Source organism: Nerophis ophidion, linkage group LG15 (assembly GCF_033978795.1).
Source record: "Nerophis ophidion isolate RoL-2023_Sa linkage group LG15, RoL_Noph_v1.0, whole genome shotgun sequence".
Classification (NCBI taxonomy): domain Eukaryota; kingdom Metazoa; phylum Chordata; class Actinopteri; order Syngnathiformes; family Syngnathidae; genus Nerophis; species Nerophis ophidion.
In genome coordinates, this window is record NC_084625.1 from 32,603,734 (window position 1) to 32,619,391 (window position 15,658).

The 15,658-nt window shown below is 38.8% G+C and overlaps 1 protein-coding gene and 1 long non-coding RNA gene across 4 annotated transcripts in view; one reads left to right on the top strand and one right to left on the bottom strand.

Annotated features, from left to right (window-relative positions):
* The window catches only part of mtrr (5-methyltetrahydrofolate-homocysteine methyltransferase reductase), an 85,821-nt gene that overhangs the window by 56,668 nt on the left and 13,495 nt on the right, over positions 1-15,658 (top strand). For 2 of the 3 annotated variants that reach the window (XM_061922047.1, XM_061922046.1), the window contains exons 12-13: positions 4,640-4,732; positions 14,252-14,446. In XM_061922047.1, coding sequence (XP_061778031.1) covers positions 4,640-4,732; positions 14,252-14,446 — 288 coding nt within the window. Of the gene's footprint in view, positions 1-4,639; positions 4,733-4,816; positions 6,217-14,251; positions 14,447-15,658 lie in introns of those variants that run through there. The other variant, XM_061922048.1, reaches the window with a different exon arrangement.
* The window catches only part of LOC133569596 (uncharacterized), a 51,444-nt gene that overhangs the window by 27,280 nt on the left and 8,506 nt on the right, over positions 1-15,658 (bottom strand). The window contains exon 2 of the long non-coding RNA XR_009809832.1: positions 11,698-11,748. This is a non-coding gene — a long non-coding RNA (uncharacterized LOC133569596). The remainder of the gene's footprint in view (positions 1-11,697; positions 11,749-15,658) is intronic.

Consider the following 15,658-nt stretch of genomic DNA (forward strand, 5'->3'; position numbering starts at 1 on the left):
CTGTTGCTATTGAAGTCTCATTGTGATTGTCATCATGAAAAGTGACAGGAAAGGCAGCAAGGAGACAGATTTTAATTTTTTTATTTTTTAATGATAAAGAAAAGCTGTCACATAATGTATGTTTTATGCCAGTGAATAAGACTTTTGAATTTGGATTAATCGTGAATAATCACAGGTTGTAACTTGCAAATTAACTCAAAAAAGACCCAATGAAGCCATTGTCAGGACAATGGTTGGCAATCTGATTGCAAACATCCCCAGCCAATGGATACTAGTCTATAACGACTAGAAAGCATAACAAGAAAAACAGTGTACTAACATGGGGGTATTGTCCTGGCCTGGGGCTGCATGAGTGCTACTGAAGGAACTATCAAACTAGGCCTTTCAGATGACAACAGGCTATGTGTTTGAAATATTTTTAGTTGATAGTAAATCTATACTGTTATCACAGCTGAGCATGGACTACTCTAAAGCACGGCTTCTCAGGGGCCAACTTTTCCACTACAGAGGTGCCTTGGGCCCACTCAAACATTACCACTGAATTTCTTGATTTTAATTGTGTTCAATAATCAAGTCAAACGCGATTATTTATTCAAATCATAAATCTTAGGCTTAAGCTAGGCTGTTTATAAAATTAAGTACAAATATTCTGCAGAAGAAGTGACTGAAATAACTGACGAAAAATAAATGTTGTTGTAAAATAAAATAAACTATTAATGAATATGTTTTACTAAACTGTCAATAAAATGAAAGTCCAAATCAGTCATCATTTATGCATTTAGGAACTTTACCGACTTTAGCTCCAGATTTGTTTGTTTGAGGGTGTCATTACTGCTAAAAGTGGTGGAAAAGTATATTACAGCTGAGTACCGCTGACGACAGCAGAGAAACAAATATTTTTGTCGGGGCAGTGTTTTTTTAACCTTTTTTGAGACAAGGCACATTTTTTGCGTTGAAAAAATCCGTAGGCACACCACCAGCAGAAATCATTAAAAAACAAAACTTAGTGGACATTAAAAAGTTGTTGTCGCAATTGTTGGATGTGAATATAAAGCATAACCATGCATGCATCACTATAGCTCATGTCTCAAAGTAGGTGTACTTTCACCAACTGTCACATCACCCCTGACTTATTTTGAGTTTTTTGCAGTTTTCCTGTGTGTAGTGTTTTACTTCTTGTCTTGCGCTCCTATTTTGGTGGCTTTTTCTCTTTTTTTGGTATTTTCCTGTAGCAGTTTCATTAGATTAGATAGAACTTTATTTATTCCGTCAGGAGAGTTCCTTCAGGAAAATTACAATTTTCAGCACAATCCCATTCAAGATCAGACAAACATTAAAGGGAGACAGAACAGGATCGCTGACGGGACTGCCGGCTTCCAGCGCCCCTTACAAAAAAAGATGAGATACAGGTAAACAAGGGGGGGGAGAAAAAAATAGAAGATTAAAATAAAATAAAAAAATCGGTCTTAGCCTGGGCCCTGGAGAGGGGGTGCAGACTGAGGCCAAGGGAAAAAAACAACAACTCATAGCCATAGTACACATCCCTCTTACATGTGTGTAAGAGGGAAACATCAAACATCAAAGAACACATAGGACATTAAAGACATTAAAGCAGCAGATACAACCAGACACTTCTACATACAGCTATGAATAAAAAGTAAAAGAAACATATCCACTGTGGTGGCCTCTGCGGTGTTCCACGCCATCGTCCGCTGGGGTGGAGGGAGGATGGCCAGAGACAGGAGCAGACCCAACAAAGCAACCAGGACAGCCGACTCCACTCCCGACCAGTGTCCAGTCCGCATGTATGAGCGATGATACGTCCAAGGAGACTGAGGTGTCCGACACCTGCTCACCCAGCCAAGACACCGCGAAGCCTCTCCGTCCCAGCGCTCAGTGCCAGCTCCGCAGCCCTGTCCCCTCATCCGCATCTCCTCCAGTCCCCCCAAAGCGACTCCGGTGTGGCAGAGACCCAGCAGCTGGTCTCCATGGCCAAAAGGCTCCCGGGAGGCAGATCCAGAAGTCCACAAAAAAAGCACCACAGAGGTCACGAAAGTGACACCCCTTGTCACACAGTCCCAAAGGGTCCCGGACCAAAAGGCCAAAAAATATAATAACACATGAAAACAAGAGGGAAACACAAAAGGATGATACAAGAGCACAGAGCTCCTGCCTACAGCAGCCACTACAGCAGCGCCATCTTGGGGAAAAAAAAAAATAAAAAAATTCATGTCTTCCTTTGAGCGATATTTCCCACTCCTGCTCGTCTGTCCTTTTCACAGAGACGTAAAATAAACCCGCCTTCTTACATACGTCACATACTGTCGCGCGTCTATGTCATATGCTCTCGCCGAGAGCTATTGTTAGCATGGCTAACGTTAGCTGAGGCAGGTCGAGTTGCATTTAGCTGCGGCCATTACACAACAGGCGTTTCTCACTCCTCCTCGTCTCTCATTCTGACGGATACGGAAAACAAGCCCGCCTTCTTACATACGTCAGATACTCTCGCGCGTCTAGCGTCATACGCTCTCGCCAATCAGAGAGGTAGCAGCATGGCTAACGTTAGTTGAGCCAGGTCGAGCGAGCAGAGCTTGTGACAATACAAGAGAGAGATGGTGCGAAACTTATCACAAATGGTGGAAGAACAATAAATGCCCAACATAAAGAGCAGTGGGTCCATCATCTGGCGGTGGTTTGGCTTCAAGTGGGAAGATATTCAGCAGACAACAGCAATATGCTGTTCAATGTATATACTATGATGATTAACCTGTGTGATGACTGTATTATGCTGATAGTATATATTTGTACCATGAATTGATTAATGTGGACCCCGACTTAAACAAGTTGAAAAACTTATTCGGGTGTTACCATTTAGTGGTCAATTGTACGGAATATGTACTGTACTGTGCAATCTACTAATAAAAGTATCAATCAATCAATGCAAAGTATGCAGCAGAAGTGTTACTACCAAAAGGTAGCAACACTATTCATTTGTTCTTTCATTTAAAAAGTCACCCGTGAGAGAATGAAGAGCATTTAATGAAAACATTCATTCATTCATTCATTCATTCATTCATTCATTTTCTACCACTTATTCCCTTTCGGGGTCGCGGGGGGCGCTGGCGCCTATCTCAGCTACAATCGGGCGGAAGGCAAAACAGTTTTGGTCAATTGACTTAGTTGTGATTTCCCTCTCTGCATGAAAGTTTAAAAGTAGCATATATTAATTCAGTATGAAGAAGAATGTTTTAATGTAGACACATAGAATCATCATACTGCTGTGATTATATGCATCAAGTGTTCATTCAAGGCCAGGGCAAAATATCGTAATATATATCGTGTATCGCAATATGGCATAAAAATATTGCGATATTAATAAAAGCCAATATAGCCCAGCCCTAGTTCGGATGTTCATTGTGGAAGCCGTCTTTGCTCCACAGTAAGTCTTTGCTGTCGTCCAGTATTCTGTTTTTGTTTACTTTGTAGCCAGTTCAGTTCTAGATTGGTTCTACATAGCCTTCCCTAAGCTTCAATGCCTTTTCTTAGCGGCACTCACCTTTTGTTTATTTTTGGTTAAAGCATTAGACATCTTTTTACCTGCACACTGCCTCCTGCTGTTTCCTACAAATACGAAGCAATTAGCTACCGGCTGCCACCTTCTAATATGGAATAGTATTACACGGTTACTCTGATGATCTCTCGACAGCACCGACACTCAACAACAGCACATTTGTGGATTATAATTACTGGTTTGCAAAAAATATTTTCAACCCAATTAGGTGAAATTACACAATCTCCCACAGCACACTAGACAATACCTCACGGCACACTAATGAGCCGCGGCACATTGGTTGAAAAACACTGCTCTCGAAGGCGCTCGTGGCCCAACAATGGGCCTTGGCCCTAAGGTTGAGAAACACTGCTCTAAAGTAAATCCACACTTCATTCTTATAGTGTTGTCAATGGATAAGATATAAATGTTTCTCAGTATCTCAATCAGTTAAATACTGGATTGACATTTTTCACTTTATGAATCAGGAAGACATGATTATTTGTGATGGGACTCCCATTGCTCAAGAGAAAAATGCTATTTTTTTTTTTTTTTTGCTATTGTATCTCCTAAGAGAGCAACCGCATTGTTGCTTAGTTACAAAGAGTGGAACTTTTGCAGGTCTCGGTTAGAATGTCATAAGTCGGCCAATGGTGGTCATCTCCCACCCTCCTTTCGGATGGCGCTAACAGATAGTGCTTTCCAGTCTTTGCTGACTGATGAACTGACAAAGGTTTGTTTGGGTATACTTTCTTTTTCCCCGAATCACCTCACCAGATGTTTGGGAAGATACCAGTACCGCATCTTTGTGCTGCTCTTTGGCCTCCACCTGCTAAGAAATCTTTTCCACGCACCTCTTGAAGAATCCCTTAAAAGATGCAGTGTTGGACACACACAGTGTGAAATCTAACGTCCTCTTCCTATTTATAGTGATGGAATTTGTAGTCATGCACATAACGTCCTTGCAAGCAGTCGTTTCTCGCATATAAGGCAATGTCTGTCATTGCTTTAACAGTGTCACCTCTCCTCCATCTGCTCCTCTCTTTGTAAGGGAAGATTGCCTGATAACGGTTCCTGTTTGACTTTCAGAGAAAAGGAAAGGCAGCAGAAGGCAGACGCAGCGTTTGGCGAGACCTGGTTGTTTTTTGGATGCCGCTACAAAGACCAAGACTACCTGTTCAGGTATGCTTGGTATTTTTTGTACATATTCTGACATGATGACCGTACTGACCTGAATATAAGACGACTCATATTTTTTCCCCCCAGGTCATGCTTTCGATATGACTGAAATCACATTTCAGTCATTGATATTTGTAAGCTGTGGTTTGATGAGTACCCTTCATTGATCCATATTATCTTCAATTTAGCATCATAACCTCAGATGTTAGCTAAATTGACCAATCTTTGAAGTATTTTTATTTTTTTTAATGGAGAAGACATACAAATACAATACCAAACAATTAGAAACTAAAATTAATAAAAACAACACTATCAATAATAGTAATATAAATAAAAGTTGCTTTAATTCTTGAAAAAATAAAATGTTTTTTTTAAATTCATCCATCCATCATCTTCCGCTTATCCGAGCCATACCATGAATTGATTAACGTGGACCCCGACTTAAACAAGTTGAAAAACTTATTCGGGTGTTACCATTTAGTGGTCAATTGTACGGAATATGTACTGTACTGTGCAATCTACTAATAAAAGTATCAATCAATCAAAAAAAAGTCGCGGGGGCAGCAGCCGAAGCTTCGTCCAGCTCTTCCCGGGGGATCCTGAGGCGTTCCCAGGCCAGCCGGGAGACATAGTCTTCCCAACGTGTCCTGGGTCTTCCCTGTGGCCTCCTACCGGTTGGGAGTGCCCTAAACACCTCCCTAGGGAGGCTTTCAAGTGGCATCCTGACCAGATGCCCAAGCCACCTCATCTGGCTCCTCTCGATGTGGAGGAGCAGCGGCTTTACTTTGAGTTCCTCTCGGAACTCAACTTTTTTTTAAATTGAGTCGTAAACACTTTTTATTTGAAATATTTTTGAAAATGATGAATCGATTCAGAATCGGAATAAATAAAAATTGCGTTTTGGATGTGAATTAATTTTTTTATCACACTATTTTTCTTGCAGTACTTCTTGGGCTAAATTTGGGGACCTTAGGTACTAAATGTTGCCATCTCATGTGTGTTGGTATGACAATAAAGCTCCTTGAATCCTAAGTAAAATTAGGTTTACACCCAAAATATACGGTGCCTCTCTAAAATAAAAACAAAACAAAAAAAACCACCAGACCGGCACATTTAGATACATCTTTTCATGTTTCTGTTCCAATTGATTTAGTCATTACTTCTTCCTCATCCCACAGCCTCACATACAGTGCATTTAGAAAGTATTCATAGCGCTTCACTTTTTCCACATTTTCACAAATGGAATAAATTAATTTTTGTCCTCAAATTTCTACACACAATACCCCGTAATGACAATGTGTACACTGCAATGAGGTGACGACTTGTCCAGGGTGTACACCGCCTTCCGCCCGATTGTAGCTGAGATAGGCACCAGCGCGACCCCAAAAAGAATAAGTGGTAGAAAATGGATGGATGGATGGACAATGTGTACAATTTTTCTGAGCTTTTTGCAAATGTATTAAAAATAAAAAAACTGATTAATCACATATACGCAAGTATTCAAAGTCTTCAGCATGAAGCTCAAAAGTGAGGTCAGGTGCATCCTGTTTCAACTGATAATCCTTGAGATGTTCCTACATCTTAATTGGAGTCCACCTGTGGTAAATTCAGTTGAACTGTATAAACCCATTAGGTCGGAGGACGGCAACGTGGGGCTCTTTAGCGCCGCCGTAGTGGCTCCCTGGAGCTTTTTCAGAAATGTATGAAAATGGAAAAAGATGAGGAAAAACATATTTTTTTATTTTAATATGGTTTCTGTAGGAGGACAAACATGATACAAACCTTCCTAATTGTTAGAAATGCCACTCTTTACATTAAACATGCTTCACTGATGACAGTATTTGGTGCGCGCCATTTTGTCCTCATTTCGGAAGTCCTTGAACGCACCATAGTTTGTTTACATGTACAACTTTCCTTGATGCTGCCACAGAAAGACGTGTTTTATGCCACTCCTTCTTTGTCTCTATTTGTCCATCAAACATTTTATGCTGTGCGTTAATCCACAAAGGTGAGCTTTGTTGATGTTATTGACTTGTGTGGAGTGCTAACCAGAATTATTTGGTCACTGCATGACTGCAAGCTAATCGATACTAACATACTATTTATGCTAGCTGTATGCACATAAAGCATCATTATGATGCCATTTTATTTGTAGTTTCCTTCAACATGAACACACACATTTTTATATTTTGCCATTCTGAACCAGTAATTTCCAGGAGTTAGCGCACCCTCTGAAAAGCCCCAGTATTAGTCATTTTTTCCAATGTTGTAAAAATGTGTAGAATAAATATTACATTTCAACATTTATGTCGACGAAGATTAGCGTCAGCCTGCGACACATAGTCATTTTGATAGTAGGCTAATATAGCTAATATAGACACTTACATCATGTGTTGCCTTCATTTTAACACTTCTATAAGGCTTTAATTGTTTAACGGCTCCAGACAGATTTTTATTTTTGGTGGAATATGGCTCTTTCGACATTTTAGGTTGCCGACCTCTGCGGTAGGTGGACAAATAATGGTTTAGGCCTTTGTCTAACAGCACAACAAATGCTTGCTTGGACACTATCTTTTAAAGTACAGAGCATGCCAGAAGGCAAAGACATATGCACACTTGTTCTCACCAAAGTTACATGTTGTTGTAATCTTGCTGTCTGGGAACATGGCAGCGTGAAGGCTGCTCGTGTCCTTGGATGACTTGAATTTATGTGAGTTGTGAAAGTACCAATTCACACATTTTAGTGGACGCAGTATTTGAGGACTTTTTTTCAAATTTCTTGCAGAAATATCCAAAGTTGTCTGCTTTGTTGCTGTGGAAACGATAGTACTGTTACTGGCTGTCCTCGCAGCGCCATAAACTCACCAGTGGGTATTACGCTGCTCTCAACTGTGGCTACAGTTTAATGCTTTTACGATTCTTGCCTCACCCGTATTTGAAATGTAAAAAGTTTTAACCGCACGGTTTTGCATTTTTCTTGGGTCAGTGTCTTTTGCCAGCCACAAATTGTATTTATTCAAAAAAAAACATTGAAGCCACACTTTGCTGGTATTTTTCAGCACCGCCACTTTGCTAGCATAAGTAACTAGCTCATAGGCAGTGTGCAGGCGCTTGCACGTCATACATTTTTCACACCATCAAAATGTCACGACGGTCCGCAGCAATTCACACTTTATTACGGTACATCGATTTTGTTTTGATAATGAATTTTCAGATATATTTGAATTATTTTTTTAAAACTTTAAACTCTGAAAAAAACATAATTTTCCACTATATTTTCAGTGCCTGGAAATGTTTCATGATCGTACTAATCTGGTTATGCCTCTGACATGACTTGTTGGTTTACATAAATACTTTTCTAGATCCGGACGACAAACTAGGAGTCTTTTTCAGACTGGAAACCAATACTTTCTTATATTTCTGCTCAGTATGGTAGTTTGTTAGGAGTAAAGACGAGGAACCATAACCACGTTTGTCTTTTTTTGTTTGAATGAAAATCCCCATCATATGCTCTTCTTTTTCTGGCCCATTTTGCTTGGTTTTACTCTCTTGTCTGCATACTAATTAAAGATCTTCATCGTAACACCGTTTGCTCAGCACTGGTGCACTGATCAAGTTGTTCTACAGGATTAATAGTGTGCATGGATTAGCGTCCTTAATCACTCAAGAACAGGATCACAGGCAGTGGGGTTTTCTGCCCTTTGTTTCCATCTGTCTACTCGTTAAATACCAGCAGACAGCCAGGTAGTGTTTGCACACTGTGTGGGCCTCTCTGAGAAACACCCCCAACGGTGTTGACCAAAGCTATTAGTCTGTGTTGCATGAGCCCCCTGTGTGGTACTCCGTTTAAATAGGTTAGCAGAATCAGAACAACCCAGTTACATGACTCATTTTTGTAGATTTTTGTTCACTAGGATTTGTTGGTCAGTACCTTGGAATATAGAAAGTCTGTTTTCTATGCTAAAAATCTTCCTCATGTAAACTTATTGATTCCAGCAACACCAATAACCTAGATATGTCAGACATTTTCAAAAAGTAGGTTATTAATTTAAGTTTTAATCAAGGATGTAACGATAGCTGTTGGTTTTACTGTTTTGTTTTAATTGATCGAAAAATAAGTGATTGATAACCGCACTTTGATAAACTCACAAACTGACTGGCGCCAGCTTGAATGCTAACATGAAAACAAGAGACATTAACATAATTCCCCATTTAGAAACTACATACCCAAATATAAACTTCTATAAACACATTACTGTCTGAGCAACTAAGATATTCAACGGTGCAAATTTAACGTACAAGCTGTGCTCTCTTAGAACAAAGTTTTCATTCTATATTCAGAGGAAAAGAGACGGAAGTGTTTTACGGTGCGTTTAAGGACCACTGAAAAGAGAAATAATAAAAAAAAGAATATGTATTTTTCAGTTACGCAGTTTTCATTTAAATACATTTTAAAGTAAACCATTATTTAAAACGATAGAAACTTTTCCTTTAACGCAGATAAAATAATAACAATAAAACTATCGCTAAAGCATAAAAAGCAGTAAACCTGCAAAATACGGGGTTTTCTTACAGAGTGTCTACCTATTGTAGTTATTTAAAAGGGACTTATTATGCAAAACCACCTTTTCTCACCTATTGGTTACCTGTTTTTGTGTATTTGGGATCTGCATAAATCCTGAAAATGTGAAATTACACCATGGAGACTTGGCGGAGATATTTATAAAACAATCTTTTCTTCCTTCATACTTCCTCCAAATAGCCGTGTCATATTATCCAATTTTGTGACTTTTTTCCCCAAAGTGTCACGTCAGGGAATTTCCCCATATATGGTAGAGATTCACCCAAAGAGCTTTGAGCGAGTCCGCCATTGTAGTCCCACACTGTTGTCAAGGAGCTCCTTTTTTCCTCTAACCTCTTGTTGTGGGGCAAACTGGCTTATACATGCACATACATCCTCCGCTGTTGCCATTTTTAATAAAAAGTAGCATACTGTATAGTTCTAACTACGGTTAAACACTATACCGGTGCTAGTATAGTATCACGGCACTAATGAATCAAAAACGGTACTATACTCTGTTTGAAAAGTACCAGTTCCCCCAAAATATTTTTTCCCAACGGGCATGACGGCGCGCCGTCACGCCGGTTTACGAGCAGAGGAGCGTGTTCGGCAGCGCACAATCACGGAGTACTATGACACTGAACCACCCTCAGGAAGAGGTGCTTTAAGACAGTGTTCCCCAACCTTTTTGTATCCGTGGACCGGTCAATGCTTAATAATTTGTCCCGGGGGGGGGTCCTTTTTTTTTTTTTTTTTTTTTTTTTTTTCTTTGTCATGAAAAAGGGACGTTTTTGTCATGAAAAAGGGAGGTTTTTGTGGTTGGTGTACTAATTGTAAGTGTATATTGTGTTTTTTTAATGTTGATTTAATAAAAAAATAAAAAATATATTATTATTATTATTTTTTTTTGGAATAAAAATTAATAAAAAATTATTCTGCGGCCTGGTACCAATCAAGCCACAACCCGGTGGTTGGGGACCACTGCTTTAAGACATGGCTAGCTCGCTAGCAGCAAACATCCATCCGCAGTCGGCAGTGTTTTAGCTACTTCTAAATGACTAATCCTTGTCTCCATGGCGACAAATAAAGTAAGTTTCTTTCAAGTATCATCCCTACAGGACGAGGAATAGCTAAACATGCTTCACTACACACTCTAGGAGGATACATTAGCTCACCTGTGTCACCGCTAGCAAAAGCTAGCACGCCTGAATGTAAAGAAATGCCATGGGTGGATTTACACCCGACATCCAGTGTAATGAGACCAAGTACAATTGCATATCAAGTCGATACTACCATGATTACATCTATATTTTTTATCGTCACAAAATCTTTTTTCCTTTTTTTGAAATTAATATTATATTTATATATTAAGGAAATATGTCCCTGGACACACAAGATTAAATTTGTGGTATCATCCAAAACTAATGTAAAGTATCCAAACAACAGAATAATATGTTATTTTTACGTTTGAACAGAAGTGTAGATTTTTTTTAAGGGCATAATTGTTCTTCGATTGCAATAAGAAACATATGTTTAATGTACTATAAGATTTTTTTTGTTAAAATAAAGCCAATTATGCCATTTTTTTGTGGTCCCTTTTATTTAGAAAAGTATCTAAATACTAGGGATGTAACGGTACTAGGGATGTCCCGATCCAGGTTTTTGCACTTCCGATCCGATACCGATATTGATTTTGCACTTACGATCCGATACCAATACTGGCCTATCGGAGCATGTATTAAAGTAATTTAGCTTACTTAGTTGTCAGATTCATGTTGACAATGGTTTTAGTACTCTTGATAACAACTAGCCAGCTGAATTAGGTGAGTTTGAATAATACACAATGGTTGGTATTCAAGGATAAACACAAAATAGAAAAAATATACATAACAAACAGAAATAACATCATTAAACAGTAAAAAAGTGAACAGTATAAAGTGCAAATAATGCTGTAAACATTATTAAAAAAAGCAAAACACACAAACAACCTGAGTGGGATAAAATGTCTATAACTCAGCATCAATACTTGCTCTTGAACAAGTGTAAACTTAAAAAAAAACAAAAAACTATCTACAAACTCCTTTCAATTGTTTGCCCCAGTCAGGTGGGGCAAACAATTGAAGTCCAAGCATAATGGGGAGATTCTTTCTAACAAAGACGAGCACTTCAAGATGCTCAGGTGTCAGCCTGCTCCTGTGTTCATCTATGATGAGTGCTAAAAAGCCTTTCACTCTCAAGAGTCAATAAAATGTCTTACCACTTTAACACCACGGTTGACTTTATTGTGGCATGTTTTGCACTCCACCTCTTCATCTTTTTCGTTTTGTAGGGTAAAAAAATCCCACACAGCTGACATTTTTACCGTAACTTTTGATTCACACTGCCTCTTAACAGTTAGAACACAGACCTGTGGATGTGTTGAAGGTGTGCTGGAAAATGCGGGACGGAGCGTAGGGACCTGCAGAAGAGTGGAATGTATTATTTAAAACGGTGTGTTGGAAAACACGGACCGTATTTTGTTTTAAACTGGATTTGGATCGCATTTTCCCATGCCTTGCCGAAACGCATTTTTTTTGGCAAATATCGGCGGCCGATCCGATCCAAATACCAGAACCCTAAACGGTACACAAAAATTTCGGTTCGGTACAGTAAGAAAACAACAAAATATACATTTTTTGGTTATTTACCAAATTTGCTAAATCTTCCACCAAAAATATTTTTCTTAGTGGAATATTTGATGTGAAGTAATCAGAACCTTGGATAGATCAATAATTCCTAATAAAATTGATTTTGATTCAATATTATAGAATAGAAAAGAAAGTACTTTATTGATCCCTGGGGGAAATTCAGCACCATTGTTCTCTCACAATAGACAATAATTATAATAAATAATATAATATATAATATATTATATATATATATAATATATATATATATATATATATATAATGCAAATACTACATATACTCTACATATGTTTATGTTTTGAGCATTGACAGTTTGAAAGAAAAAAAAACACCTTTGTTTTATTAGTCAACATAGCAACTTTTTCTAAATTACATTTAACATCAAGCTTTTTTATTTCACTTTTGTTATGTTTTTGTATATTTTAATAGTATTTTTAGAATGTGCCGTGGGCCTATAAAACATTAGTTGTGGGCTGCAAATGGCCTCTGGGGCACACTTTTGACACAAAAATTAAATCAGATAAATCTATGGATAAAAAGCACACGCATGCCCTCTCTCTGTCTCTCACCCTCCCTCACGAATGCTGCTGCGTGCACAATTTTTGTTTTTAACCTTCTTAACACTGAACGTACTGTACATTGAAAATACACGCAACCATAAGTCGAGGGGCCGGACATTTGGAGTGTTTGGGGGGTCCGCAGGGGGTGGGGGGTGGGGGGAGTTGGGTCCGGTGTGGGGAGGACGTGTGGTCAGGACCTACCCCGGTCGCTAGGTCATAGACTGACCATACGTCCTCTTTTCACTGGACATGTCCTCTTTTGCGGAGCTGTCAGGGGAGAGTTTCTTAAATGCCTCAAATATCCGGCATTTTGAGTATTGTTTACACAACGTGCAGTACGCTACTTAATATGTCCGTGTGGAAACCCGTTCAATACACCTACCTCCGCACCGAACCGGAAACCTCGTACCGAAACGGTTCGATAAAATACCCATACCGTTACACCCCTACTAAATACATTTTGGTACTGTCAGGTTTAAACACCGATGACTAAAACTATGACATGACTGACGAGGAGAAGACACAGTCGAAGTGGAGGCACGTAAATAAGACTGCTCACGAAACGGCCTATTCTAAAGAGACGGTCTTAGAGCAGCTTGAAGATGGTCTGTAAGATTATCCAGCTATTAAAATTTTGTGAAAAAAAATAATGAAAAAAATCATAATATAACCCCTTTACAAAAAAAATAGTCAAGAGTTCTGTGTGTAAAGGAATACTTTTTGAGTACATTCAAAAATACCGCGATAATGATGCTAATCGTTATAAAATGTTAAAATCACTAAATCCCTTTAAATGATTATCTTATTAAAAAAATATACAAAAACATTTATTTCTTTGTGCTGTCAAATCACAGTCAAAGTTAATCACTGTACCAGCAGTTGTGTAAATGAAACTAAGTCAACAAGCTTTCTTATTAAGCACGCTGAACAAAACCGTGACTACTTTGTAACTAGGGTATATGAAGAGGTTTGTGGGAACGCAAGTAGGAGGGTTGGGGACCAGTGGTTTAAAGCCCCCCAAAAACAATAACATAACAATAAACATGGTCAAAACACACAAAAACATATTAGTACGTCTTGAAAAACTGCCATGCTCCTGTGGTTGTAAAAGCAGTATTTGACATGAGGCATCAGACATTTGCACATCCCATGGATAACAAACAATGCATAACAAACATGCATAACAAACAATGGCAACCTCTCACCACTCAATTATGCCAGTTCTACACACAGTCATAAGAATGTCAGGTAAGAAATCTACACATTCCTTTTTAGTGTTGTGTATGTCGACCGTTCCTTAAGAGCTTAGTCACAGCATGCTTGGAGAATCTTTTTCACATTGTCCTCCTGCCAATAGCAGCTCAGACCCAGCAGATGCAAAGGCAGAGGAGTTAAGTTGGCGAGCACACCTCTCCTCGGAAGCAAGGTTACACCCAACAGCAGGATTGATTAGAGAAATGTGTTTAGAACGGTGACTCGACCTTTCTAGTTTTCTTGTTAAGCAAAATAAATGAGCTGTCTGGCACAGCTTTCCTTGGACCTTTTGCACGTCAGTGTTCTATTGAGCTTGACGCTTTTTCTTGTTCTCAGAAAACATGTTTCTGCCGCTGAATATCTTAAGGGGATGTGTCACAAGGCCATCAGTTTGAGTGACCAGGTTTATTTATTCTTTTAAGCCCAGGCATTGTTTTTTTTTTGTGTCTTTGTTCCACAGAGAAGAACTGGAGGGCTTTGTGTCCAGTGGTGCCTTGAACCACTTGAAGTTAAGTTTCTCCAGAGATGAGACAAAGGAGGAAGAGGCCCGAATCTCAGGAGGACCACCAAGATATGTCCAACACAACCTGCTGCTCCATAGCCATGACATCATCAACATCCTGCTTAAGGGCAACGGTTGCCTCTATGTTTGTGGGTATGTACACACAATACACAAAAGTACTGGGACACAACTTTTAGTATTTATTTGCTTTTTGTGACATAAGAATCAAGTGTGATATTGGTTTACCGTGAATTCTATATTTAGAGCAATGTACCCCCACACTCTCCACCGTGACTAATATTATAATTTGCCAATAAAATTGATATAGCTGTACCTCTGCATAACATTTTAAGCATATTAACATGAAAGGAAACATCTCCCAGCGTGATTACAGTGAAGCCAAGTGCGACATACGCTTCATTATATTCTGGTATGGCAAAAAAAGAATGTTCCCCGAGGTCACGAGCGCCCTTCCAGGGCGGGCCCGCCGAACTGTTTGTAAAGGACTGAATTAGAGTTAGGGCGTTCATTTACTTCAAACCTTTTCAAGTAGTGGAGCGGGCCCTCCTGGGGGGGCGCTGTGACTTCGGGAAACATGCTAAGCATTGATTTTGCAAAAATTAAGGCTTTAAATAAGATGTCCGGAGGCATTAAAAATGTCATACGTCGCAATTGGCAACAAAGGAGACAACAAAACAAACCAGTTTTTCTAATTGAGGGAAAAACTGCATGTCAATATGTTCAATATTTACTTAAGCAGAATATTTTGCTAACAAATATTGAGAGTCGATTTTATTTCTCTGTAGCTTTAAAGTATTGACCTTCCAATTACAATGGTTTAACAAATATTGTAATGACATTTTTTTTATTGCGTTATTATTGTAGCGTATTACATGTATGCCTAATTTGGCCACAGTAAATGTAAATATCTCAACAATTCAACATTATTATTGTTGACAATTTTGACTACACAGAATTGTATGCTTTTGACGTTATCAAAAAACCCAAAACCAGTGAAGTTGGCACGTTGTGTAAATAATAAATAAAAACAGAATACAATGATTTGCAAATCATTTTCCATCTATATTCAATTGAATAGACTGCAAAGACAAGATACTTAATGTTCGAACTGGAAAACTTTATTTTTTGCAAAAAAATTTGGAATTTGATGCCTGCAACTTGTTTAAAAAAAGCTGGCACAAGTCTCAAAAAAGACTGACAAAGTTAAGGAATGCTGAACAAAATATTATTTGGAACATCACACAGGTGAACAGGTTAATTGGGGACAGGTGGGTGCCATGATTGGGTACAAAAGCAGCTTCCATGAAATGCTCAGTCATCGACAAACAGATGGTGCGAAGGTCA